The sequence below is a fragment of the Brassica napus genome, chromosome A8 (assembly GCF_020379485.1).
Source record: "Brassica napus cultivar Da-Ae chromosome A8, Da-Ae, whole genome shotgun sequence".
Lineage (NCBI taxonomy): Eukaryota > Viridiplantae > Streptophyta > Magnoliopsida > Brassicales > Brassicaceae > Brassica > Brassica napus.
The window spans coordinates 20,748,585-20,773,291 of record NC_063441.1 but is presented as its reverse complement, the minus strand read 5'-3'; the positions used below and the strand labels follow the sequence as shown (position 1 = coordinate 20,773,291).

At 37.6% G+C, this 24,707-nt stretch overlaps 6 protein-coding genes and 2 non-coding genes across 10 annotated transcripts; 4 read left to right on the top strand and 4 right to left on the bottom strand.

Annotated features, from left to right (window-relative positions):
- Nucleotides 1–639: 639 nt before the first annotated feature.
- On the bottom strand, nucleotides 640–1,435 carry LOC106382301 (late embryogenesis abundant protein 1-like). The gene is made up of 3 exons (XM_013822292.3): nucleotides 1,194–1,435; nucleotides 1,033–1,104; nucleotides 640–943 (listed from the first exon to the last, which is right to left on the bottom strand). The coding sequence occupies exons 1-3, from the start codon at nucleotides 1,260–1,262 to the stop codon at nucleotides 782–784; spliced, it is 303 nt and encodes a 100-aa protein (XP_013677746.2). The 5' UTR covers nucleotides 1,263–1,435; the 3' UTR covers nucleotides 640–781.
- A 96-nt stretch (nucleotides 1,436–1,531) lies between these two features.
- LOC106382300 (WD repeat-containing protein 43-like) lies at nucleotides 1,532–3,259 on the bottom strand. 2 transcript variants are annotated; one of them, XM_048738170.1, is made up of 7 exons: nucleotides 3,138–3,259; nucleotides 2,949–3,047; nucleotides 2,639–2,859; nucleotides 2,481–2,563; nucleotides 2,270–2,381; nucleotides 2,107–2,169; nucleotides 1,532–1,934 (listed from the first exon to the last, which is right to left on the bottom strand). In XM_048738170.1, exons 1-7 carry the CDS (start codon nucleotides 3,178–3,180, stop codon nucleotides 1,746–1,748), a joined length of 810 nt encoding a protein of 269 aa, XP_048594127.1. In that variant the 5' UTR covers nucleotides 3,181–3,259; the 3' UTR covers nucleotides 1,532–1,745. The 2 variants fall into 2 exon arrangements, with proteins under 2 accessions (XP_048594127.1, XP_013677745.2); XM_013822291.3 differs by having other exon boundaries at nucleotides 2,639–2,853.
- A 2,021-nt stretch (nucleotides 3,260–5,280) lies between these two features.
- LOC106387563 lies at nucleotides 5,281–6,948 on the top strand. The gene is made up of 2 exons (XM_013827444.3): nucleotides 5,281–5,545; nucleotides 5,971–6,948. Exon 2 carries the CDS (start codon nucleotides 5,980–5,982, stop codon nucleotides 6,727–6,729), a length of 750 nt encoding a protein of 249 aa, XP_013682898.2. The 5' UTR covers nucleotides 5,281–5,545; nucleotides 5,971–5,979; the 3' UTR covers nucleotides 6,730–6,948.
- Nucleotides 6,949–6,954: 6 nt separating this feature from the next.
- LOC106387562 (periodic tryptophan protein 2) lies at nucleotides 6,955–10,338 on the bottom strand. Its single transcript, XM_013827441.3, has 7 exons — nucleotides 9,025–10,338; nucleotides 8,683–8,934; nucleotides 8,507–8,599; nucleotides 8,011–8,382; nucleotides 7,584–7,928; nucleotides 7,292–7,519; nucleotides 6,955–7,207 (listed from the first exon to the last, which is right to left on the bottom strand). The coding sequence occupies exons 1-7, from the start codon at nucleotides 10,210–10,212 to the stop codon at nucleotides 7,037–7,039; spliced, it is 2,649 nt and encodes an 882-aa protein (XP_013682895.2). The 5' UTR covers nucleotides 10,213–10,338; the 3' UTR covers nucleotides 6,955–7,036.
- Nucleotides 10,339–10,478: 140 nt separating this feature from the next.
- On the bottom strand, nucleotides 10,479–10,550 carry TRNAW-CCA. The gene has a single exon. It is a non-coding gene; the product is annotated as a tRNA-Trp (tRNA).
- Nucleotides 10,551–11,666: 1,116 nt separating this feature from the next.
- Nucleotides 11,667–14,583, top strand: LOC106387564 (ADP,ATP carrier protein 2, chloroplastic-like). Of its 2 annotated transcripts, XM_013827446.3 has the most exons (6): nucleotides 11,667–12,601; nucleotides 12,677–12,931; nucleotides 13,009–13,152; nucleotides 13,235–13,582; nucleotides 13,675–14,046; nucleotides 14,334–14,583. In XM_013827446.3, exons 1-5 carry the CDS (start codon nucleotides 11,840–11,842, stop codon nucleotides 14,002–14,004), a joined length of 1,839 nt encoding a protein of 612 aa, XP_013682900.2. In that variant the 5' UTR covers nucleotides 11,667–11,839; the 3' UTR covers nucleotides 14,005–14,046; nucleotides 14,334–14,583. The 2 variants fall into 2 exon arrangements, with proteins under 2 accessions (XP_013682900.2, XP_013682899.2); XM_013827445.3 differs by lacking the exon at nucleotides 14,334–14,583 and having other exon boundaries at nucleotides 13,675–14,211.
- Nucleotides 14,584–14,730: 147 nt separating this feature from the next.
- Nucleotides 14,731–21,256, top strand: LOC106387565 (cyclin-A2-3-like). Its single transcript, XM_048738169.1, has 10 exons — nucleotides 14,731–18,295; nucleotides 18,777–19,054; nucleotides 19,152–19,374; nucleotides 19,463–19,599; nucleotides 19,692–19,784; nucleotides 19,855–19,988; nucleotides 20,061–20,247; nucleotides 20,333–20,488; nucleotides 20,567–20,701; nucleotides 20,779–21,256. Exons 2-10 carry the CDS (start codon nucleotides 18,851–18,853, stop codon nucleotides 20,830–20,832), a joined length of 1,323 nt encoding a protein of 440 aa, XP_048594126.1. The 5' UTR covers nucleotides 14,731–18,295; nucleotides 18,777–18,850; the 3' UTR covers nucleotides 20,833–21,256.
- TRNAS-AGA lies at nucleotides 21,188–21,269 on the top strand. The gene has a single exon. It is a non-coding gene; the product is annotated as a tRNA-Ser (tRNA).
- Nucleotides 21,270–24,707: the final 3,438 nt, after the last annotated feature.

Genomic DNA, 24,707 nt, shown 5'->3' with positions numbered 1-24,707 from the left:
GGATAGCATTGTAGCCAGAGGCGTGCCTACAGTGTATTGAAAAAGGCATTCGCCTTAGGCCCCCGAATAATATTACGTTTTTTAGGGCCCCAAAATTTAAAATAATTTCTAGTTTAGTTGTTTAAACTTATTTCTAAAAAAAATTTCTACGAGAATCGAATAACTCAATTTCTAAATCCATATACTTTTTTCTTATAGGACATAACATAACATATTTACGTAATAAATTTATTCTTGTAAGTGTTAAACTTATGTATTTCGCGAAAGTGATATATCGTATTAGAAATTTTTTTTTTTATAGTTATATATAAATTTATTTTTAAAACTTGCCTTAGGCCCCTAAAACCCTTCGCACGGCACTGATTGTAGCCTTGTAGGTACTGTTGATGCAGGCGGGTGGATGTGATGGTGGTGGTGCTCGTGTCAGATGAGATGCGGCAATAATGATCCTCTGCTAAAGAAGTTTGTTGATCCAATGAATGCACTTGCAATGTCTGCCATCAAATATAATGGATGACTCCATAATTGAAGTTTGTGGATCTCTGCGTATAAAAAATGTGAAAAGAACAGTAGCTGGACTGGGATGGGGTGGAATTACCAAGTGTAAACCGGTTTTTGAGATAGAAAGATCATTCCGAAGACTATAACCAAAGTCTCAATATGTCTTATTTTTATTTTGAATTCCAAAGACTGAAGCCAAGTTTGAACATGTGTTGGGGTTGAATGTATTGTGTGGATCCCTTTTATTGTTATTACAGAGAGTCTAGTGGAGAAAACAAAGTTAAATATCAGAAGGAGGATGACCAGGCATGCTTGGACAAGTTGTGTTGTTAGGATTCTTCCTGTCCAAAGGGTTCTTGTTCTTATAATCATTGTTCATCCCCAGTTTGTTCTTCACTGCCTCTGATGCTCCTTGTGCCATGCTCTTCACTTCCTCCCCTTTCTGATAAATCACCATTCTTACTTCACTTAAAGCACAAAGAAAACCAAAAAAATCTAAAAACAACATGTAGGGTTTATGTGTTAGTTAACCTGCTGGAGAAAGTCTGCTGAAGTTTGAGAAGAGTTGGTGGTGTTGTCTACTTTCCAATCATCCCTCTTCACCTGATATCAAACAAAAGAATTTACATTTTTTACACTTCTAGTAATAAAAAGTGACAAGTAATGGGGAAACTGAAGTAGAGATCACTGACTTGTGGCGCTTGGCCCGCGTTTTGGCCGGCCTCCTTCACACTGAACTCCTCCTTCTGTCCGCTCGCCATTTCTTACTTCTTCCCAAACAATATATCCTCTTCTTTATAAATAAAAATTTTCTTCTATAGATTGTGCAAGGCTTCTCGCATTTATGATGCATCGCTTTAAAAGCTCCCCATCTCGCAGAAGCTACATCTGGTGACTCGCGTCATTCTGGAGTGAAGTGGTGGGATGTGTGGCAAGCATGTATAAATCGTTATCCCGACAACATATTAGGTTGGGTTAACATGAGCTTTATTATTACTTTACTAAAATCGTAAATGAGATTATTTAAAGCTTATTGAAAACTGTAAGTTCTATACCATTCCTTTAACTTTTCATATTGCCGTCAAACTTTTTTTAATCGAAAATAAACTCTTTCTCAGGGGACAAAGTCTAATTGATACAAACCATTGAGTATTACAAAATTCGTGCCTGAGACTTGTACCTTTCAGCCCCCACTTAATCAGCCTCACACAGACCAAAACTTTATCCGTTTTCAGTAAGTTTTGTCAATCGCTCATGTCGTCAAAATCTTCAAAACTATTGACACCATCAGCATCTTCATCCTCTGATTCGTCTCCCTCTTCATCTGTCTCCATTGCTTCCTCTACTCCTGCTCCTCCTTCTTCATCGCTGTCCTTGTCCTCATAGATCACAGGACCTTCATCTTCTTCTTCTTCATCCAAGTCGTCCACAATCTACCATAATCACAACCAACGACAAATAAGTAACATACTCTCTCGTCCAAATGTCAGTGTTACCCAAGCAAAGCGACCTTATTCAAACAAACACCAAACCTAATGCTATCCCCTAGGCTACATACTGAAACCAAATCATTCCTCGTTTCAGGGGAAGACAATAAATACATACCAAGTCCAATTCGCTTGAAACTTGTACAGCAGTGTGAAGAGTTGTTATCCGAGATTCGATGAGCTGCACACACAACCAATCACACACACATATATCAATCATCATATACTCCAAAGCCGCCAGAGAAAGCACGGTCATACAATAAACTGATACAGTTCCTAACCTGATACATGGAGTTTAATGCGAGCAAGGATGACTCCTGGGACATAATCCCACTGGAATGAGTAAGTAACAGAGACTTTATCCACGGAATCGCACAAGCTAATACTGCACCCCTGCAAATCAAGAAAGTATTTTTTTTTTTAAAAAGTCAACACTTGCAGATCAGCTTCAACAAGCACATACACCCAATTAACATATCTTCAAACTCTCACCTAGACTGTAGTATTGGTAGAAGAGAATTCAAAAGCTTGAGTACTTCTGCTGAATTCAACTTAGCAACCGAGTTAGCAATCACCTACAAAACCATACATAACTGTAAGAATTAAGAAGAAACCAAGAATGAAAATATGTAAAGAAACAGAAACAGAACCTGTTCATCTCGGTTGTACAAGCAATCAAGTAGAAGAGACCGATCATCAGCATGCAATGCTTGTCTCAGAAGAACGTTCACAGAAGCTGCAGTAGGAGGCTTATCAGTGATAACTTTCTCTCCACCTAATAAGTTAAGACTCTCGAACTTATCACCCATCGTTGGCTCGTTGTGAGCGTCGTCAACCAACACTCCATCTCTATCTTCACCAACACCTATATCTTTAAAAAAAAATGGAGCCTTTCAAAAACCAACAGCTTGACAAGTCCATAGCTTTAACGAAAGCTGTAAACTTTGAATAATCTCTTACCGTAATCACGCGTTGAAGGCAAGTCGGGATCAGGTTCAGCTCGCTTCTTGTTCTTCTTCTTATGCTTCTTCTCTCGGGGAGGAGTCTCGGCGATTTCACCTGTTGAAGTCAAGAGAAACACATAACGATGAGTAAGGTGGTTTAGCCATGTGAAGGAGCTAATTAGCGTTAGAATTGAGTAAAGCAAACCTCCATCCGAGGTGAGAAGAGGTTTCAGTTTCTCTTTGGCCATAGTCGGCGATGGAAGAGAGAGAGAGGACGCGGGTTTAGGGTTCAAGTTTCCACTACTTCACTGTTAAAAGCTAAGGGTCGGGTCGGGTCGGGTCGAGTTGGATTAGATTGGGTGGGTTGAAGTGCATTTTTCTCTATTGGGCCGACATTATTCGATAGTTGGGTTGAGTTTATGATGTTAATCAGTTCCCAATCATATATATTTTAGCTTTAATTTTTTGGGTTTTTAGTAATTACACCTCTCAACTAAAGATGAATCGTAAAAAAAATACTCAACTAAAAGTTGATTATAAATTGAAGATTTATAATGTTGAAAACTTAGTTGATTGGTTTTTTACGATTCAAAAGTAGTTGAGAGATTATATCATTAAAACTTATTAAATGTTATAAAATATTTATTATCATTTATACATTGTTTTAGATTGATTTATAAGCCTTTAAAACAAATTTATAAATTTTAATACATTAATTTATACATCATAAATTAATAATTTTCAACACTATTTACAACTTAATATTATTTCAAAATACTGAATTATTTGATATTTGGCAATAGTGATATAATAAAATTTGTGTGTTTGTATCGCCAGTGTCAAATATCAAATTATTTAAAATTTCTAAATTATATTAAGTCTTAAGTAGTGTCGAGGATAATTCATCATTGAAGTCAATCTTTTTATTTACAGTACGACACACTTTTTTTCTTATTTCTGTATTCATCAATGATTTTTGTCTTCTGGCTCATACTTTCCCAGTGTCCCTCAAAAATAATGCATGATTATTTTTATTCTCATTGATTTCTAAACTAATCTGCTATATTTTTGTTTTCTTGATCAATAAAATAATATATTGATATATTATTTTGATTTATTGTATTATTTTATGTTTTAGTAGTATCATGAATAATGTTAGATTATTTTTTCTTAACAAGTAGCAGAAATTATAAAAACTTATAAAATCATTGTGAAACCTTATTAATCATATGTAAAAGTATTAAAACATTTATGAAGTTTTATAAATCGGTTATAAAGTAATGTATTAAAATTTATAAATTAATTTTAAATGCTTATAAAACAATCTAAAATAATGTATAAATGATAATAAATATTTTAAAACATTTAATGACTTTTAGTGATAAACCCCTCAACTATTTTTAAATCGTAAAAACTGCCTCAACTAAGTTTTCAACGTTAATTTATAAACCGTTAACGTATGTCACCCTCCATCTAGAATTAAAGTTGATAGTTTATTTCACATGATGTTTAATTGAATTTTTTTTTTACGATTCATCTTTAGTTCGAGGAGTTTAATTACTAAAATTCCTTAATTTTTATAAGAAAATGGTATTGTTACATTTGCTCAGTAATCAGACTAATTCCTTACACATGTATACAAGGATTATGGTATGTACGTTTATACTGGACATATATTTGCATGTATGTAAGATAATCTTATTCTCCTTACAAATGTCACAGATAATATGTATATACATATACCTCACAAGGAGAAAACGACTTTGTACATATATGATAGCTAATTTGATTATATATTTTCTTTCATTCACCCAACTTAATAAGAAAGATAATATATATATGACAAGATTCAGAGAATAAAGAAACATAGTTTTGGAAATAAGATCAAAATATTTTCAAAATTTTCAGAAAATAAATTTAAAATTCAAAAGGTAACGTTATGGTTGGTTTATATGATTTGTTGCTATCCTTTTTTTTTGGTTAAGAGAATTAGTATCAACATCTATACAGATCTTCTTTTTTCTTGGGTCAAACATCTATACAGATCTTTTACCAAAAAAGACATCTATACAGATCCCAATAGATGTAAAATTGATATGAGAGTAGATAACCACATGACTTTAGATATTATGTTTGTTTTTATTGAGAAACAAAAGTTGACTGAATCTACAAACCATTTCTAAATTCTAACAGATATGGAATGAAAAAATTATTTACCATAATAGCTTATCATTTGAGTGAACTAATCATTTGTTTTACGTGCGACACGTATTGAATGTGGCAAAAACAAAACAAGAGAAAAAGCTCGAAAACTTTGAGAAGCCGTTTAAAAGGGAAAAGTAACGGAAAAGAAGTCAAAAAGACAAATGTGTGTTTTAATGGGCAAAGGAAAGTAGAAGAAGGTGGACTTACAGAACAGCAGGGCACTTTCGTCATGTCCGAAAAGACCTCTCTACGACGCTTATAAAAACCCGACCTCACAGGCAATCTCACATTCACGCACGCGCATCCATAATCTTTAATATTGTTTCTCTCCATCTTCACCGTTTCATACGAAACTCATTACGATATATACTTTTCTCTCTCAAAGCCTCTTTTCATTTCTCCGACCAGGTAACATTTTTTTATTATATTTTGTTCTTTCTGTGGGCGATGAATCTCTCGATCCGACGTCGTTTACGGATGTGATCATCAATTTCTGGCCATCAGTTTGATTTTGTTTTTTGTGTTTATTTTCGTGAAAATTGCCATATAGTATTTGAATTACAATCGAATTGATCTGTTTCCTGCTTAGAAATCTGCAGCACACTCTAATGTTTTATTTATTTATTGATTATAGGATCGAGGAGTTTTACAACTGTTTGTGATGAAATGAATAGTTTCAAATTTTAATTGAGCTTGTTTTGAGTTAAAATCATCATAATCATCTTCCCTGCTGCTATAGATAATGATGTAACGTTCAGTAGGGGAACTGATTCGTGTTTCTATGCCTTCTCTATAATAAGATTTGAGTAATAACTCTTTTGTGTTGTTTACAGCGTGTTAAGATGCACAAGGAAAGACAAGTTTCACCGGTTTCAAGCACCAGAAACAACAGGGCATCTCCTTACCCTCTCCGCTCTTCTCGGAGCAAGAAACAAAAGGAAGCCGAGTCACCTCCTCTTGCCTCAGAGAGTGTGAGTGAATGGGAGGATGTGAGGTGCGTCATCTGCATGGAGCCGCCGCACAATGCCGTCCTCTTGCAATGCTCTTCCTTCTCCAAAGGATGTCGTGCTTACATGTGCGACACCAGCTCCCGCCACTCCAACTGCTTCAAGCAGTACCGCGGAAACAAGAAGACCAGTAGCAAGACTCTCAAATGTCCGTACTGCAGAGGAGAGGTTCACGGGACGATGAAGTCTACTTCCGCGCGGAGGTTCATGAACGCGAGACCTAGGTGCTGTTCTATGGACGAGTGCGATTTCTCTGGGACGTATGCTCAGCTCAAGACTCATTTGAGAGCTGAGCACCCTGGTTTTATAACGCCAATGATGGACCCAGAGGAACACACGTGGGAGCAGTTGCAGAGAGATAGAGAGGCGGAGTACGTTGAAACGCTCAACGCTCTTCATAGATGGGAAGCGGACCAGAGATTATTGCTGGCTGGCCCTCTCTATCAGTTTCCTCCACTCCACCACCACCACCACCATCCCTATCTCAGCTTAGATGCTTTCGTCAATCGTTTTAATAGTGCAAGGGGCCAAGCTAGTGCTGCCAGTTACCCCCATGGGACCATGTATCCAAGCTGGACTCCCTGAAGATCCCAAGTGCATAGTGTATGATGAATTCGATCAAAGTTTTGATGTCTCTCTTGATATAATGGTTAGGTTTTTATAGAGACAACTCAGCTCTGCTTCTAGGCATAATCTTCTTTATATTGTTTGTAGTTAAGTTTCTGTAGTTTCGCATATTCAATCAAAAAGATTGTGTTTAAATCAAAATATTCACATTTTTTTCATACTTTGTTATTAGCTCCATTTTGATTTGCATTCAAAACTCTTATATCAAAAAAGTTTTATGAAAATTTCTAGGACAGTTTAGTTCAGAGATGTGCAGAAAACATAATCAATGACTGTTAGGAACAGAACATAAGTAGCGAAGGGTGTACTCGTTGGAAGAACACATATCTGCCAGATCCTGGTGCGCTCTGGTGATCGCCTTCTGCAGCGACTTCAATGCAGGAAGTAGAGTTCTGTAGTTTCTCTGAATGGAGCTTCCGTGTACCTTGCAGATTTCCTGAACACACAAAAGTCTGATCAGACAAAGAGCAGTTTGGGTAGAGATTAACCGGGAAAAAGGAAGAAGAAAATGAGCTTATACCTGACACCAGTGAAGTAAGAACTCAAGATGAGGGCAGTTCTCAAGCAGATCCACCAGAGCTTCCATAAGCCTTTCCAAGTATTTCTGAGGGACAGACATGGCAACAGCTTTTATGTCTGGAGGAGATACAGCGAAGATGCATTTCTTTATGAGGCTGTCTTCGTTCAAACGCATGCTAAGAGCAAGTGCTCTGCTCACTTCTTCCTCCTTTATGGCATCCTCAACCGCCTACACAAACAACACATTAACACATGCAAGCTAACACATTAAAATCGATTTACAAAAGACTCACCTCTGGTGTCACGTCTATGTCAAGATCGGTTGGATCAAAGATGAAGGACTCGTCGATTGAAAAGATCAAAACTCCTTCGGTTGTTGCAGCTGCAAAGCTCCTCCCAGTTGGGGCTATGCTGAGGCCTTTTGTCCGGATAATGGGCCTGCCTCGGTTAGGCTTGGATCCAGGCAGATCATATCCCAAATTCCCCCGAGACTGCTTATCAATGCCATCTTCTTCATCGCTGTTGTCATCATCAATCAGATCCATTGGTCCTGCTTCTGTCATCTTCTTGGAGCTCAGGAAGTCAAGAACCCCATCTAACGAGAGATTATGTGATATTTGAAAACGACGCAACAGAACCTGAACAAGTAATATTGCAGACCTTTAAGTTTCTTTGTTAAGCACTCAAACTTTTGAGGCCAAGAAAAGCTGATTAGCTAACCTGATCCGAGATGTCATACATGCAAATATATCTGCTATTTCCAGCGGCTAGAATATAGCTTCCATCAGCGGAATAGCACAACGTTGTAAAGCACTTTCCAGAGCTTGAATTAGCTGCAGACCGACGGTCAGTCATGCTGCGACCTCCAGCGATATCTCTCCGCCCCTCTATGGTGTACATCAACACGCCGTCAACAGTGTCCCAGAAATGGATCTGCCCATCTAACGTACAAGAGGCTAACTGCTTGCCATCAGGACGGAAGGTAACTGTTAGAACATCGTGGTTGTGTTGAAACGTTTCCACTGTGCCTTTGCTAGCAAACACATCCCATAGACGAACCGTATTGTCCCATGAGGATGAAGCTAAAATTTGCTGCAGAGAATGAAATATGGATTTAGATAAGGCAGGGAAGCTATAACACTCTATGTCAGTAGCTAGTTTTCACATAATTGTATTTGTATCAAAACATTATATGAGACTACTACAGTTTATTTACCGTTAAGGGAGAAAACATTAACCCATGAACCGGAGCCTCATGCCCATTTAGGATGTCCTTTATTTGCCCAGTCTTCTTGGACCAGACAAAAATCTACACACAGGCAAGTAAAAAAAAAAGTGATTCAGTATTTGTGAGTATGTGACTGGAAGCAGTAAAGGCCTAAGTTGAATTACCTCAAATGAGTCTAGGGTCCCAGCACAGACGACGTCACCACTAGGATCTGCTGTTAAGGACACAAACTGCCGGGGTGTAGGGGTCGTATACGTTTTGTAGTTCTTGTATCTTCGAAAATCCCAAGCACGAACAGTACCATCCAGAGATGCACTTAAGAGGGAGTGATTGTCAGCCATAAAATGAAGAGCAGTAACTGCATTGGTGTGCTCCGTGAAGGTGATGAAACATGCTCCTGATGCAACGTTCCACACCTGTAAAATGAAACATTAAATAAAACACAGGCTGGTTAACTCTAAGCATGGTATAGAAGATAATAGCTAAGTTCTTTGTGATTTTAATACCTTGACTTTGTTATCATCAGCACCAGTTGCCAAGAACTGAGAATCAGACGAGTAAGTGACGCAGTTTACATCAAAATAATGTCCTTGCTGCTTCAGTATATAGCTTTCAGATCTCCACTCCCAGACCAAGAGTTGCCCAAGCTTAGCGCAACCAAAGGTCAGCCAGTTACCACGCCCATTAAACACAGCTGTTGTCAGCTTCTCCCTAGAAATGGAAAGCAGATGAATACAGATGAAATCCGGCATCTGGTAAAGCCCGAAAACACCGTTTGAGAACCCCACCACAACCATGTCTAGACCCTGGTGATAGTCACAAGCTGTCACCTTCGCTGATCCTTGGTTAAACCCATCTTTCCTCAACAAACTCCATTTCCCTCTATGCATATACTCCTCTCCTTCATCCTCTGATTCACAACCTCTGCCATCATACTCTTTTCGTTTCTTATTTTCCACCATAACCTCATCTGCCCTCTCCGGAGTATCAGGAGACATTGGCTCATCTTCTGATTCATCATCCTTCCCACTATATCCCCAACTAAACATATAACCATCACGTGCAATAGTGAAAGCCCTGTTGACTTTGTTACTCACTTTATCAACACCAAAGAAACAACCCACGACAGAGTCTCTATGCCCAAGAAACAAATAAGGCTTATTCAACACACCTTTTAACTTCCTAACGCAAAACAACCTAGCCGCTAAGTCCTTAGCACCAACGAGCAAGTACTCAGAATCCACACTCCACTCCAAGGAGACAACTTTATCATCAGAATTAGCAAAAGTCCTCGCCCTCTTAAAGGCGAAAGCCGCTCGACTAAAACCAGGCGACTCCCAAATCTCAACCAGCTTCCCCACCCCCACGGCGAAGAACTTACCGTCGGGGCTGAACTTCAAGGCGCCGACTTTGCCGTCGAACCTCATCCGGTGAAGCACCGCGCGGCGAGGGACGTTGATGAAGAGGCACCGGTTGTTTTCGTCGACGGCGATTAGGAAAGTGCCGTCGGGGGAGGCGGCGAGGCGGCATATGTTGGAGGAGGTGTTGACGGGGAGAGTGATGGAGTGGTGCTTGCTGAGGTCGGTGACGGAGACGCGGTTGCCGACGGGGGAGATGAGCTGAGTGTTTTGGGTTATGACTGCGTTTCCGCCTCTGTAGGGCGCGCCGAGTAGGTTCTGGAAGCGGTAGTTCATGGCTTTTTCGGAGGTGGGAGTGCCGGCGGCGAGGCTTGGCGGCGTGAGGGTTTTAACGAAGGGTTTCAAATTTCAGTCAATTATTTTTTTGATTTAAATTGGTTTAACTACAAAAAAGACAACGTTTGACCAAAAAAAGAAACTACAAAAGGACAACCTAAAAAACTTGTCTGGACATGTTTTGTAACGTGAAGGTCCAGTGGGCTTGTCTAAAGGTTATGAAGGCCATAAAAGGTTAAAAAGGAGAGGACCAATATTCGGGGGTTTGAACCCGACGTGAATCGAACACGCAACCTTCTGATCTGGAGTCAGACGCGCTACCATTGCGCCACGGATCCTTGGTGCTTAACATCTCCTCTATAATATTTATATCTCAAAGACTAGTTCAGAGTTCACGAAGTCTGCATGCGTGAGGGTTGGGAACATAGGATTTTTGGACTTTCATGAGCTGCAATGATTTTTTTCATAGTGATTTAATTACAAAAAAAATTGATCATCTATTTTAACTCGAGGATAATATGTATGGGCTTTTTGCATTGGGTTTAATAAGATAATAAAGCCCAATTAGTTTATATACGTAGGGAAGCTGGGCCTCACATAAATTTCCGAGTCTGACTGACATCACTGACTTCAATGCTACGTGGACCTTTACAAGACAACCACGTGGGCTTCATTTTTTGGAGTTTTGTCTAAATTGAGGGAAGGGTGAAGGATATTTCGTCACAGTCTCCCAACACCCAATTGAGCCGTTTACCAAGTTGGTGCACGTAAATCAAAGTCCCTCGTTTTCTTCCAAACTTGACGATTTGATTTCTTTAGATATCTCTTTGTTTCCATCGCTGGTGTCCCATAGTGGTGAAAACCCATGCTATATAATACAGCACAATGGCAAGAGGCCAAGAGGAAAGAAAAAAGAGAGGCCAAAAAGGACACTCTTTAGCAAGTTGCATCAAACTATGAGGGTCCGATGTGTAAGGAATAAAGGTAGTAATGGACAACAATCAATAACACTACATAATAAAGGTAGTAATGGACGTGTTATAAAAAAAAAAAAAAAAAAATAGTAAGACCATCTCCAATGGTACTCTATAATTTTTTTCTTTATACTTCACTCTAAAATAGAGTAACTCTATTATAGAGTTGGATTTGCTCCAATGGTTCACTCTATAATAGAGTTACTCTATAATAGAGTGAAATATAGAGTATTCTTGTTTTTTCACTCTATATTTGGAGTAAAAAAATAGGATTACTCTATATTTCACTCTATTATAGAGTAACTCTATTATAGAGTGAATCATTGGAGCAAATTTAACTCTATAATAGAGTTACTCTATTTTAGTGTAAATTATAGAGGAAAAAATAGAGTGCCTTTGGAGATGCTCTAATGGATAACAATCAAATTATCAGGGTCCGATGTGTAAATTGTTTACGAATCTAGGGGTCTGCAGTGCAATTACTCAGAAAGAATCCGCCCTTTTGAGATATTTTGCGACTGTCGTTAATATTAAACAACACTCTTTCTTCTTCTCTACACAGAGCCTCCACACCTTATCATCTCTCTATCCCCTCTCCTCCTTTCCCTACCTCCTTTGCTCTCTGAGTGTGCGAGAGAGAGAGAAATAGAGAGATGGAAGGTCTGATTCAACCCAGAGGAATCCTCTCTTTACCCACCAAACCCATCGTAGCCACCAGAACTCTCCTCCCACCTTCCCCCGCCTTAAAGCAAAGACTTTTCACCAGAAACCTACCTCCCTTATCATTTTCCTCTAATGCCCCCACCAAAGTTCAATCCTTTCACCGAAACCCACTCACAATTTCGATTTCTCACAAGGAGAGAATAAACAGAGGCTTCATCTGCAAGGCGGAAGCCTCCGCCGCCGCCGCCGCCGCCGGAGAAGGAGACTCGCCGAACATCTTCGGTGTTGAAGTCACGACTCTCAAAAAGATTATCCCTTTAGGGCTAATGTTCTTCTGCATCCTCTTCAACTACACAATCCTCAGAGACACCAAAGACGTCTTGGTCGTGACGGCGAAAGGAAGCTCCGCTGAGATTATCCCCTTTCTCAAGACGTGGGTGAATCTCCCTATGGCTATTGGCTTCATGTTGCTGTACACCAAGCTCTCCAACGTTCTCTCCAAAAAGGCTCTCTTTTACACTGTTATCATCCCTTTCATTGCCTACTTCGGAGCCTTTGGTTTCGTCATGTACCCTCTCAGCAACATGATTCACCCCGAGGCTCTTGCTGATAAGCTCCTCGCGACGCTCGGGCCTAGGTTCATGGGTCCTCTCGCGATTTTGAGGATTTGGAGTTTCTGTTTGTTCTATGTCATGGCTGAGCTTTGGGGGAGCGTTGTGGTTTCAGTTCTCTTCTGGGGATTCGCCAATCAGGTGATTAGAACCCTTTTGAATTCATCACCATCTTGTATTTGTATATTGATTAGTATGTAATCTTTTTGGTGGCAGATTACAACTGTTGATGAAGCCAAAAAGTTCTATCCTTTGTTTGGATTAGGTGCAAATGTTGCACTTATATTCTCAGGAAGAACTGTTAAGTATTTCTCTAACATGAGGAAAAATCTTGGTCCTGGAGTTGATGGATGGGCTGTTTCATTGAAAGCCATGATGAGTATTGTTGTGGGGATGGGTCTAGCCATCTGTTTCCTCTACTGGTGGGTCAATAGATACGTCCCCCTCCCAACCCGTAGCAAGAAGAAGAAGGTATGAAAACATACAAAGTACTAGTGGTTCTATGTAGCTAAATAGCTTATGAGGTTTCTTGTGATTTTGTGGTACAGGTGAAACCACAGATGGGAATGATGGAGAGCTTGAAGTTCTTGGTGTCATCACCATACATTAGAGATCTCGCTACTTTGGTTGTTGCGTATGGAATTAGTATCAACCTTGTTGAAGTCACATGGAAGTCAAAGCTTAAAGCTCAGGTGAGCAATGGAGAAGTTTAATAGTTTCTACTACTAAGCTTTTATCTTATCATCTAACAACAATCTTTCATTTTTAATGTAGTTCCCTAGTCCGAACGAGTACTCAGCATTCATGGGTGACTTCTCTACCTGCACTGGTATTGCAACATTCACAATGATGCTTCTAAGTCAATACGTATTCAACAAGTATGGATGGGGAGTAGCTGCGAAGATCACGCCAACCGTTCTGTTACTGACCGGAGTTGCTTTCTTCTCTCTGATACTCTTTGGTGGCCCGTTCGCACCGCTGGTTGCCAAGCTTGGTATGACACCGCTGCTCGCAGCTGTGTACGTTGGTGCCTTACAGAATATCTTCAGCAAGAGCGCCAAGTACAGCTTGTTCGATCCTTGCAAAGAAATGGCTTATATCCCATTGGATGAGGACACCAAGGTTTGGCTCCTTTCTCTCTTTAAGATAAGTAGTTACATTCTTATGATCCTTGTTTTTTAACAAGTGTAGCGGTTTGTGTAATTGGTTTGTAGGTTAAAGGCAAAGCTGCTATTGATGTTGTCTGCAACCCATTGGGGAAATCAGGCGGTGCTCTGATCCAGCAGTTTATGATCCTCACGTTCGGCTCACTGGCCAGCTCCACTCCTTACCTTGGAGTCATCTTGCTAGGTATAGTCACTGCTTGGCTAGCTGCGGCAAAGTCTCTGGAAGGACAGTTCAACACTTTGATGTCTGAGGAAGAGCTTGAGAAGGAGATGGAGAGAGCTGCATCACTCAAGATTCCTGTTGTGTCCTCGGAAGAAGCGGCGTCAGGAGAATCTACGAGCCAGCTACCGGAGACATCTTCCCCGAGTAGCATTTAGACGATGATGACGGATATAAAAGATATTGAGAGATTGTGTTACGTGAGTTGTGTTTTAATGTTTTGGTTGGAACAAGATTTTGATAGTGAGAAGACTTTAAAGTCAACCGTTTAGTCATGTCTTTTTTTGTTCTCTTGATGCCAGCCAATAGCATACTGAATTTATAAATTCGAGAATCATATGAATAATCGCCTCTGTCTTATTCTACTTAACTCGTCACATATGCATTGTTGTCCTTTAGTCATGTCTTTTTTTTTCTCTTGATGCCAGCCATTCTTTTCTCCACAACATATTGATCTCTCTCTTTCTATTGCCTTAATGTGATATAGGAATATGGTGAAGCAGTTACTAAGCTACATGTAAGGATGTGAATGGAGGAAGTCTGGTATTATGGTGCACAAGCGAACAGAGGAGCAGAAGCTATGTAGAAACAGGAGAGGGGTGACCACGGTTAGAAATTAACCAAGAAAATTTGTAAAAGTTTTGTTATCTTCTTCTTCTTTTCTCTGTTAGAAAATCTCCCATGGATCCTATTAGAGTTTGGTTTAATGTGGTTCAATATATTAATTTTTTTACTTATTCCGGTTAAACCGTGCCTATATAAAGGCCTTAAATTGTAACAGAAACGTTAACGAGAATACAAATTTACATTTCGAAATCTAACAAACTTTCTCTCTCAACTCATACTCTCGAAGCTAAAAGATCCTCATCTCTGTTCTTAAGCTTTTCTACTGCCAAGCTCATGGCATGTGAGAGTTGAATTGTTGTTTCATGAACAACAATTCAAAGTACGATTCGTTTCATTTTCAGCAATTATGTTTTCCTTTAGCATAATGATTTGTGTTCTCTTGGCTACCGATCAGAGGAAGATTATGCATTCTTAACACTCAAGACTTCATGGTTATGTCTTCTAGTGGGAGTTTTATACATGAGTAAAGATAATGCGGTCTCCAATGTAAAATTTTATTTTTCCTTTTTAAAATAAAATATTTTTTAAAGTGAAAATGAAATAATAAACAAGAAAATAAAATAATTACTCAATTTATGGAGTAAATCTATGTTAATTCCATTATGAACTGAAAAATAGAGTGAAACAAAATCCATTTTAAATTAAATTATGGAGTAGAGTTGGATATGTCTTGAAAATCCCCCGTATTACTTAGAATCAATAGAGAGTAACAACTAAAAGACCAGCCTCAAATGCCATTGCACCCCAACAAGGGGATATCTCAAAATGCTAGCTTCAATGCAGCTAAACCTGATGCTGTTAAAAGTGCATAATATTCTTTTTTTTTGTTAATGTTTAGCCTCTTACTTGGTAATGCATTTTGAGATTTGGAAAAAGAAAAAAAAAAAAAGAGAAAAAAGAAACAGTCACACGTTTATTTGATTTGAAATGAATAGGATACAAACAGTTACACCGGATAGAAAGAAAAAGCAGATTCCTTCCCCGAAACAAAAGCCGGAGCAGAGGGTAACTCCAAAAACCTGATAACCGTTGAATTTTCACTGCCGAACACAAACTCGTAAGAGGGATAACGTCGGTCAGACTTCTGGATGGTGAAAATGCTGTCACTGCTTGACCGCGATCCCGTCGGGACTAATTCGTATTCTCTTGTCCACGAGTTAAATGCAAATCTCCAATACCCGGACTTGCTGCATGTCTTGCCAAGTGGCATCCAAATGTTAAGCTCTGTCGATACACGTACGCCCCCGATGTCTTCTCTTACCATATTAAACATAATTTGTACACGTTCTCCTAAGGAATAACTTGTTGGGACAACTGCCAGTGTATCTGGGCATGATGTCCGAAAAGAGCCAGGGTAAAGCCATGAATCTCTTTCCTGATGCCAGTGGTGGACGTAATATAGAGTACCGGGCTTTACAGGCTTCCCTTGGTAATCAAGCACAAATTCATTCACACCAGAAACGACAGCAGATGATGTTACTGCAACGAGCAAGAAAGATATCATTGTGATTCCAACTGCTGTTTTCATTTTTTTTCTCTGCGTTCTCGCTTTTTCTTTTGTTTAGTTGCTTTGATGATGCTAATTAGTGCTTCCTTGTGCATATATATAGAGGTTAGCTAAGGATATAATAATAATGCGTGTTTCAATACCCATTATTATTATATTTTTCTACTCAAGTCATGTTCGAACGGGGGCTTACGTTTATTTTATTCCTTTACAAGCTGGAAACTGATTACGAATTGATCTCGTCAAAGCTACCTTGTGATTAAGAATAATAGTTTAAGTAATCACGCTTAAGGCGAGCTTATAATGGCTCTTTTTCTCTCTACATTTTAATGTGGAACGTGTTACCAGGCTGGAGATTACGAGTGGGATCTTAGTCAACGCCATTGATGTGGATCCTATTCGTAAAGAAAACGACTCTCCGCAGTTACTTCAAAACTGTGAGAGCTATTAAAATAAGCTTTGCTTAATTGTTTTTCCATGCGATTTTGTGATTACCAATTGATCTCAGTCAACGCTACATACTAATTAAGAAATTATTTTAACTAAACACACTTCCGGCGAGTTTATAATGTCTTTTATACCATTCTTGTCTTTTTATAATCTACTTGAAATGCTGAACGTGCTATCATTCTTTTTTTTTTCCCTTGCAACCTGGAGATTACGAGCGGATCTCAGTCAACGCCACTGATAGGAATACGATGTGGAGGGTCATCCACACTTATCTCAACCTGTCAAATTTATTTAAATAAGCTTTGCTTAATTTTTTTGCGTCTACGATTTTAACATAATGATGATGATTCATGCATCCCACTTTGACAACAGCCTTTTTGATTTTTGACTTTCCTTTATAGCTAAAGATATATTTTGGGTGGAACAAAAAACAGACTTTGGGATTAATTAGTCCGGTTCGGCTACACGTTTTTGCTGTTGTTGGTCAATATTCAAAAATGAACATGCTTCTACACCTTATCAACGGAACCTCAGTATACACAGCCATTCATGAGCAGCTACCGTGACCAATACGTAAGCATTTATGATGGTTTCAAGATTATCATGCTAACTTACAATCACAAATTCTCAATGTATATCTATTTATCTACCCGACAAGATAGATGGATTGGAAGAAATGGCAAACTACTCCTACTCCTGGATTCTTGGATAGTCACATTCCGAGTTACAGGGAGAAACTTTAAGAATTTGGAACCCCAAATTTCAAGATCTCATTCGGTTTTTATGGTATCAAATTTAGAAAAGCAGTTACATTCTTTTGATTAGGCCTGCTGTTTCGGTTTTTCCGGTTCAGCCACAATCCCACCGAAATGAACCGAAACAGTTTCTGGTTATTTTTTGGTTTTTTAAATTTTCCAAAAAATTGACTTTTAGGATTTCTGTTATATTTTTCTAAAATTCAGATAGTTTTGGTCAGTTCGGTTAATTTGGGGGGGAGGGGGGTTCAGTTTGTTATTTTAAAAAAAAATTCTAAAAACTGCAAACCGAAAGATAACCAAAATATTTTTCAAAAACATACCAAACTAAACCCAACTCAAAACCGTAACCAAACCGAAAACCGAAAATTTTGGCTCGGTTCTGTGCGGACAAAATCCTTAGGCAGTTTTGATCTTTGTCTAAGAGTAGCTATTTGTGTCATTGGTTTGCAGGTTAAAGGCAAAGCTGCGATTGATGTTGTCTGCAACCCATTGGGGAAATCAGGCGGTGCACTAATCCAGCAGTTTCCCCAATGGTATAGTCACTGCTTGGCTAGCTGCGGCTAAGTCTCTTGAAGGACAGTTCAAAACTCTGATGTCTGAACTCTGAAGAAGAGCTTGAGAGAACTGCATCGCTCAAGATTCCTGTTGTGTCTTCTGAAGAAGCAGGGGAATCTACGAGCCAACTACCGGAGACATCTTCCCCGAGTAGTATTTAGATGATGATGACGGATAAAAAAAAGGATTTTGAGATTGTGTTACGTGAGTGTCATGTCATGCTTTGGTCGGAACAAGATTTTGATAGTGAGAAGACTTAAAAGTCAACCGTTTAGTCATGTCATGCTTTTTCTTTTGGTTCTCTTGATACCAATAACATACTAAGTTTATAAATTTGATAATGTTATCAATAATCTACTCTGTCTTGATTCTACTTGATTCATCACATATGAAGTTCTTAATTAATTATAAAAATGTGTCTTCTTTATCGTTAAAGGTCACACCTACAATACGCACTAGTGTCCGTCTTTTTCACCACCAAAGACACTCTCTTCCACTATCTCGATATTCCCAAGCTCCTCTTCTTCCTGCGAACTTTCTGGAGCTTCGAAGGTCCATTCTCAATCTTTAAACTTAGTTTTTAAAATTTTATAAAGTTATAAAAACCCAACAAAGAAAGAAATAGGTAGATTCACGAATATTGGGTTTACCAAATTGTGGTGTAATATTTCCTATTGGTTTGGCTATAAAAATTGGGTATGTTCTATGCATCACTGTTTGCTTTGTTAATTCGTTTGATAAGGAAATGAAATAACTGTTGATTCTACTACTATTACGGAGTATGAAAAAAAGACCAAAAGCTTGGAACTTCTTATGTTGAAATGTTTCAAAGCACCCATTCCCTTGAAATGTTTCCAAAAGAGTAAAACCTCCATAAAGAGTCAGTCATGTGATCTTTTTTTTTCACAACATATTTATATCATTATATATGCATTGTTGTTACCGATGATAATGAATATCCCCCTGTAGTAGTGATCTCTCTCTATTTATATCCTAACCCATGATTTGTGTTCTCTTGGCTTCAATCTCACAGATTGGAGGAAGATGATGCATTCTTAACACTCGAGACTTCAAGAGGCTGTGTCTTCTAGTGGGGGGTTTTTAAACATGAGGAATGAAAATTATGTCTCTCGTCCTTTCACTCGTGCCCTTGCCTCTGCTTTGCGCGCTTCTACTACACAGAATCAACAGAGAGCAAACACTAAAAGACCAGCCTCTGAGGACAAGAACGTCACTGCACCCAATAAGAAGAACAAGGGAGCAGTTCTAGCGGATATCTCAAATGCCAGCTTCAATGCACCTAAACTTGAGGTTGTTACATATAGTGTTAGTTTGTTAATGTTTTGCTTCCTGTTATATCTGTGAAGATCTTGTGTAAGTAAAACATGCATCTCTTTTGCCAATTCAGGCCAAAAACATCAAGCAGGTAAAGAAAGGACGGGGTACATCTCAGTTGGCATCATCTTGTGTTACTTCAGAAAACACAAAACTTCAGTCCAAGACTGATGAAAAAGCTGAAGCTGTATCAGTGACAGCAGGAAGCATGTCTTTTTGTAAAGACACACATGATACAGCTGATAACTGTAATTTCAGATTGCCTCCAAGACCTCTTGGGAGATCAGCTTCTATAGGTGATCTAATAAACACAAATCCTAATTTGATTATCTATAGTGTGATTTATTAACTTTTTTTTCTTTCTCTTTTGGCAAATGGTTACAGTTGAGAAAAGTGATGTAATTGGTAGTTCAACTGCACTAGATATCCCAAAATTCATAGACATTGATTCAGATGACAAGGATCCTTTACTCTGCTGCCTCTATGCCCCTCAAATCTACTACAGCCTGCGTGTCTCAGAGGTAACTCATAGGCCTGCCTAATAGTCTTCAAAGAAACTTGGTTAGCCTAAGCACTCAAATTTTGATTCATTGTGTCACTTCTATCCTAGCAGCTTAAGCGCAGACCGGTTCCTAACTTCATGGAGAGAATACAGAAGGATGTCACTGAGTCCATGCGAGGGATTCTGGTAGATTGGCTTGTGGAGGTTAGTGATTTAGTTCAACCTCTGATGCTACCGTCCCAAAGTACTCACAAAAGTCTCATCTCAATCACAGGTCGCTGAGGAATACACGCTTGTACCTGACACTCTTTACCTCACAGTATATCTCATAGACTGGTTTCTCAACGGAAACTACGTGGAAAGAAATAGACTTCAACTCCTCGGCGTCACTTGCATGCTAATTGCCTCGTAGGTTTCCTCTCCAACCTCACATAGTAAAATCTTTTCTCAGATGATGCAACTACAACTTAAACTTTACAGGAAGTACGAGGAGATCTATGCACCACGCATTGAAGAGTTTTGCTCCATCACTGATAACACCTACACAAGAGATCAGGTCCTGGAGATGGAGAACCAAGTACTTGCGCATTTTAGCTTTCAAATATACACTCCCACTCCAAAAACGTTCCTAAGGAGATTCCTCAGAGCAGCGCATGCCTCTTGCCAGGTAATGAATGATGCATTTTTGCTATTTGCTTGTTTATCTGTTCTTATTACAAAGTTTACAAGAAAGATTGAAAATGCCTACGCAGAGCCTGAGCCTAGGGGTTGAGCTAGAGTTTCTAGCGAGCTATCTAATGGAGTTGACATTGGTAGACTATCATTTCTTGAAGTTTCTTCCTTCGGTCATCGCTGCTTCAGCTGTTTTTCTTGCCAAGTGGACATTGGACCAATCTAACCACCCATGGGTCTGTAATGTTGCTTCTTCTATATGCAGACACAGTTTAGTTCCATAAATCTTTAACTTCTTTTTTTTTTCCTAGCAGAATCCAACACTTGAGCATTACACAACGTACAAAGCCTCAGATCTGAAAGCATCTGTTCATGCTTTACAAGATCTGCAGCTTAACACCAAAGGTTGCCCGTTGAGCGCTGTACGCATGAAGTATAAGCAAGAGAAAGTAAGTTGATATACACTTAGACCACATACTGAACCCGGTTTGGTATCCATTCTCATAAGACTCTTTTGGATTTGCAGTTCAAATCTGTGGCGGTTATCACATCTCCTAAATTACTTGACACACTTTTCTGAAGGGGCTACGTTTCTACCAATAATAGATTTAGTAACATTGATGGTGGTCCAGTTCATCTTCTTTAATATGTTACAAACTTACAATTTTGTTTTAGACAAGTTCCCACAAGCCTCTCTGTTCAAGTGTTTGTTATTTATCCTTTTACCATTTGTTTGTCCAATTTATTGGTCAATGCTTAAGGCTTTGGCTTGTTCTGCTCTTGGTGGAGTTCAAACTCTTCATCTAACCGATAACAAAAGGTTATTTTTGGTTTGACTTGTTTCTCGTTCCGGTTTAGTTCGTCAGATCAAGATCTTTACCGATAGTTGATATATTATTCTATCTGTATATTCTTGATGATTAGTATTTCAAAAAGTGGACGTGCCGGAGTGGTTATCGGGCATGACTAGAAATCATGTGGGCTTTGCCCGCGCAGGTTCGAATCCTGCCGTTCACGAATTTTTTTTTCTTCCTTCTTTTTTTGGCATTTCAGTTGACCCTCTCCATTGCTCATGCTTCAAAGCTCTATATCGATTGAAAATACTAAACTGATATTTTCTTGTTTTCTTTTGTTTTGCCTCTCTCAAGAAGCTGCTGATACAAAATGGGAGTCTGGTGTCAGACGAAGTACAAGTTATAACAAATTAATAACTTAAGGTTGTTATTTGATACAAGCTGAATTACCCAACCCAAAAATTTAATTCAAGTGGGTAGACAAACTAAATTTTCGCATAAATGGTTCATGACTACAATCTTTAAAGTTCGAACTCAACAAATCTGACATCGGAAAGCTGTAAATTCTTTTGTTTTAAGCTGTAAATTCTTGCTTCACTGGGTTCTAGTAAGTGTGTAGAACGACACCTACGTGGTTATTTATGTACGTGTGTTGGTATACTTGTATTGTATTTTCATGAACTACACCATTTGGTTCAAAAGTTCAAGTGTCTATAAATGAGAAGATAGAGGCCCACATAAACGATAACGACATCGACGTTAGGGGTAAAATAAACAAAAATGGTTTGGCGGGCATGTCTTCAAATGCCAACGAAACTCGAATATTCCATATATTATCTGTCATTTCCCTTTCTTTGATAAACTATGAAACAATACAAGAGGGACAAACATTTGATGTTTTTAAGCAAAAAAATTATATTTAATTTGAGGATACACCAGAAAAACAAGCTATTTCGATTCTAAAATTTTAGTAAACAATTGAATTTATGAGTCAATTTTGCTTATAACAATGACATTTTAAAGTAAATGAACTAGTTATGTATGAACCTGTCAAGACAAATGAGAAACAAGTTAGCCAGGACTTGCGCCGGTGAGACCAAACCAAATGAATTGTTTAAACCATCTCCAATAGAACACTATTTTTTTTTTTACACTAAAATAGAGTTACATCTATTATAGAATTGGATTCACTCCATTAAAATATTATTCACTCGATTTATTAATAATTAAAATGAACAATTAAATAAATAACAAATAAAACTTTAAATATATATAATATTATAAAATAGTTTTTAGTGTGAAATTTGGTGTTATGGTTGGAGAATAGTTTTTTTAGTGCTGAAATTACACTAAAACAGTGTGGTTTTGACATTATAAGGGTTGGAAATACTCTAAGGGTCACCAGGGGCTATGCACCCACCAACCCAAGGGTCACAATCTATTTGAGGTGGTAATGGTCCCCAACTTACCCGCAGGAATATCATGGGACCGCTCCTTAACTCTTGCAAGGTCATTTGCTTTGGTTGGTGCAGTACTACTGCGCTAGTACCCTGTCATTCCCTCCCTTCTCTTTCTCTCTTCAATATAATGAGCGATAACATGTAATTATATTATTTTAATACATGATTTAGATCTTCTTTTTTTTAGCAAAGATTTGTAGATACCAAATTACCAATAAGTATCTGACACTATGGAATGGATGAAATACTAGATTAAAGGATCGATCACATGCTCTTACAATTATAATTCACGTCAATAAAATCAAAACAACTCAACATATATATATATATATATATATATATATATATATATATATATATGTATATATATATCTTACTTAAGTACAGTACTATAACTTTCAATGGAATTTTCCACGATTTATAATAAAGATAATATGTATCACCATTTGATGGCATTGTCAATATAAACACCGAATTTTGGTGAGCTTGTTGGTTTGCATTAATTATATAAGAACTTTATAATTACGACAGGGACGACGATCACGTCTAATCATATCTTGGATAGTACAAGTTATGCTAGCGTGTAAACCCATCTGCTTCATTTTTTTATTTAATTACAGTTAGTTGGATTGGTTTGAAGTTTGAACTGTATATTTACATGATTTTTGTGGTTGTGGTAATATGAGTCCAAACGGTAACTTCGATTTTGGTAATATAATCGGTGCAGATAAGTGCAAGTTTGATAAAATAAGCCAGAGTAAAATAATATTTAATTAGTTTTTTACGATTTTACAAAATAAATAGTTAAAAGTTTGAAATAATTTTTAAAAATTATAAATTTAAAAAAAATTGGTATTGAACGGAGTCACCAGATTTGGTGAGTGTGACCGGTTTTAAACCAATTTGTTTGACATGACTCAAATACTATTTTAACTCAAATTATAATCGGATAAACTGACCAGTGGACCGATACGTCCATTTAATTTTCAAATCACTGACTAAAATTTAATATAACTAATCAATAAGATATAAAATAAATGTATTTCCATATACTTTATATTTATTGTTTTAAAATAGAATAAAATATTATTATTTAGTGTGTTATTTGCTGGGACTGCTACTCTCAGCACCCATTGTATAAATTTTTTTTTGCATCACCTATTGTATAAGTTTTTAGTGCGTTTTTTGGTTGTTAGGCAAGTTTGACTTTCAGTGTGGTTTTGCTATTTCTCACAAATGTTTTGGGTTGCTGTTTAAACAAAACAGCTTTGTAAAATGCAACTAGTATGTTACCATTCATTATTATAATCGGAACAAAATTAAAGCATATGGAATGTAATAGATTGATTTGGAAAATTTTGTGAATGTGTGAGTTTAGTGAGTGGGCAAAGCTATGAAATAATAGATTCATTTGAATTTTTTTGTTCAAATCGAATTTTTAATCAGATTTGAATTCTAAAAAGAATATTAAAGTGCGGCATGGTGTAATTACGGTTCATGTGTTTTGTAAACCAAATACAATTAATAGATTAAGTGATGTAAAATAATGTATGATTGGAATTTTTTTTTACAGTTTTGTTAGATAGATATTAAGAATAAGTTGAAAGACATTTTATAACCGTCTAGTCCCGTAGACCCCATTCATAACCTTGGATGTTGAATGGAGACAAATTGGCCGTATGATTTTCAGTTTATTTTCCTAAAACCACTTATAGTCATCATTCACGTTATTTTTCTTTTGGTCAAATACAGACACATCTATTAAAACCAAATCTTATATTGGAACCCTCGGTATTATGTAGTGGTACAATGACAAAGGCAAAAGATAATAATTAATTTAATACTATAGTTTATCTGGAATCTAATAACTAATAAGTGTTTCAATTTTCAATATGGCACAACTCGAAGTTTCAATATCATTTACTGACCTGCCTCTTTTTGTGGATATTAATAAGTGTTATCTTTTAAAACTATCTTACGTTCCTTGTTGTGTTTTGGATATATTATACTAATATTTTGGTTTACATTGTGTTTATTTTTTGGGTTAGAAGTTTCACTTAACTTATTTTAGTTTACACTTTATTTTCAAAAGTATATATCTTATTCTTCTAAATATTTTATGAAATTAATCAAAAATTAATATTAAATATTTACCCCGTAAATATTGCTACTATACACCATATTCTAAAATGGTACACATT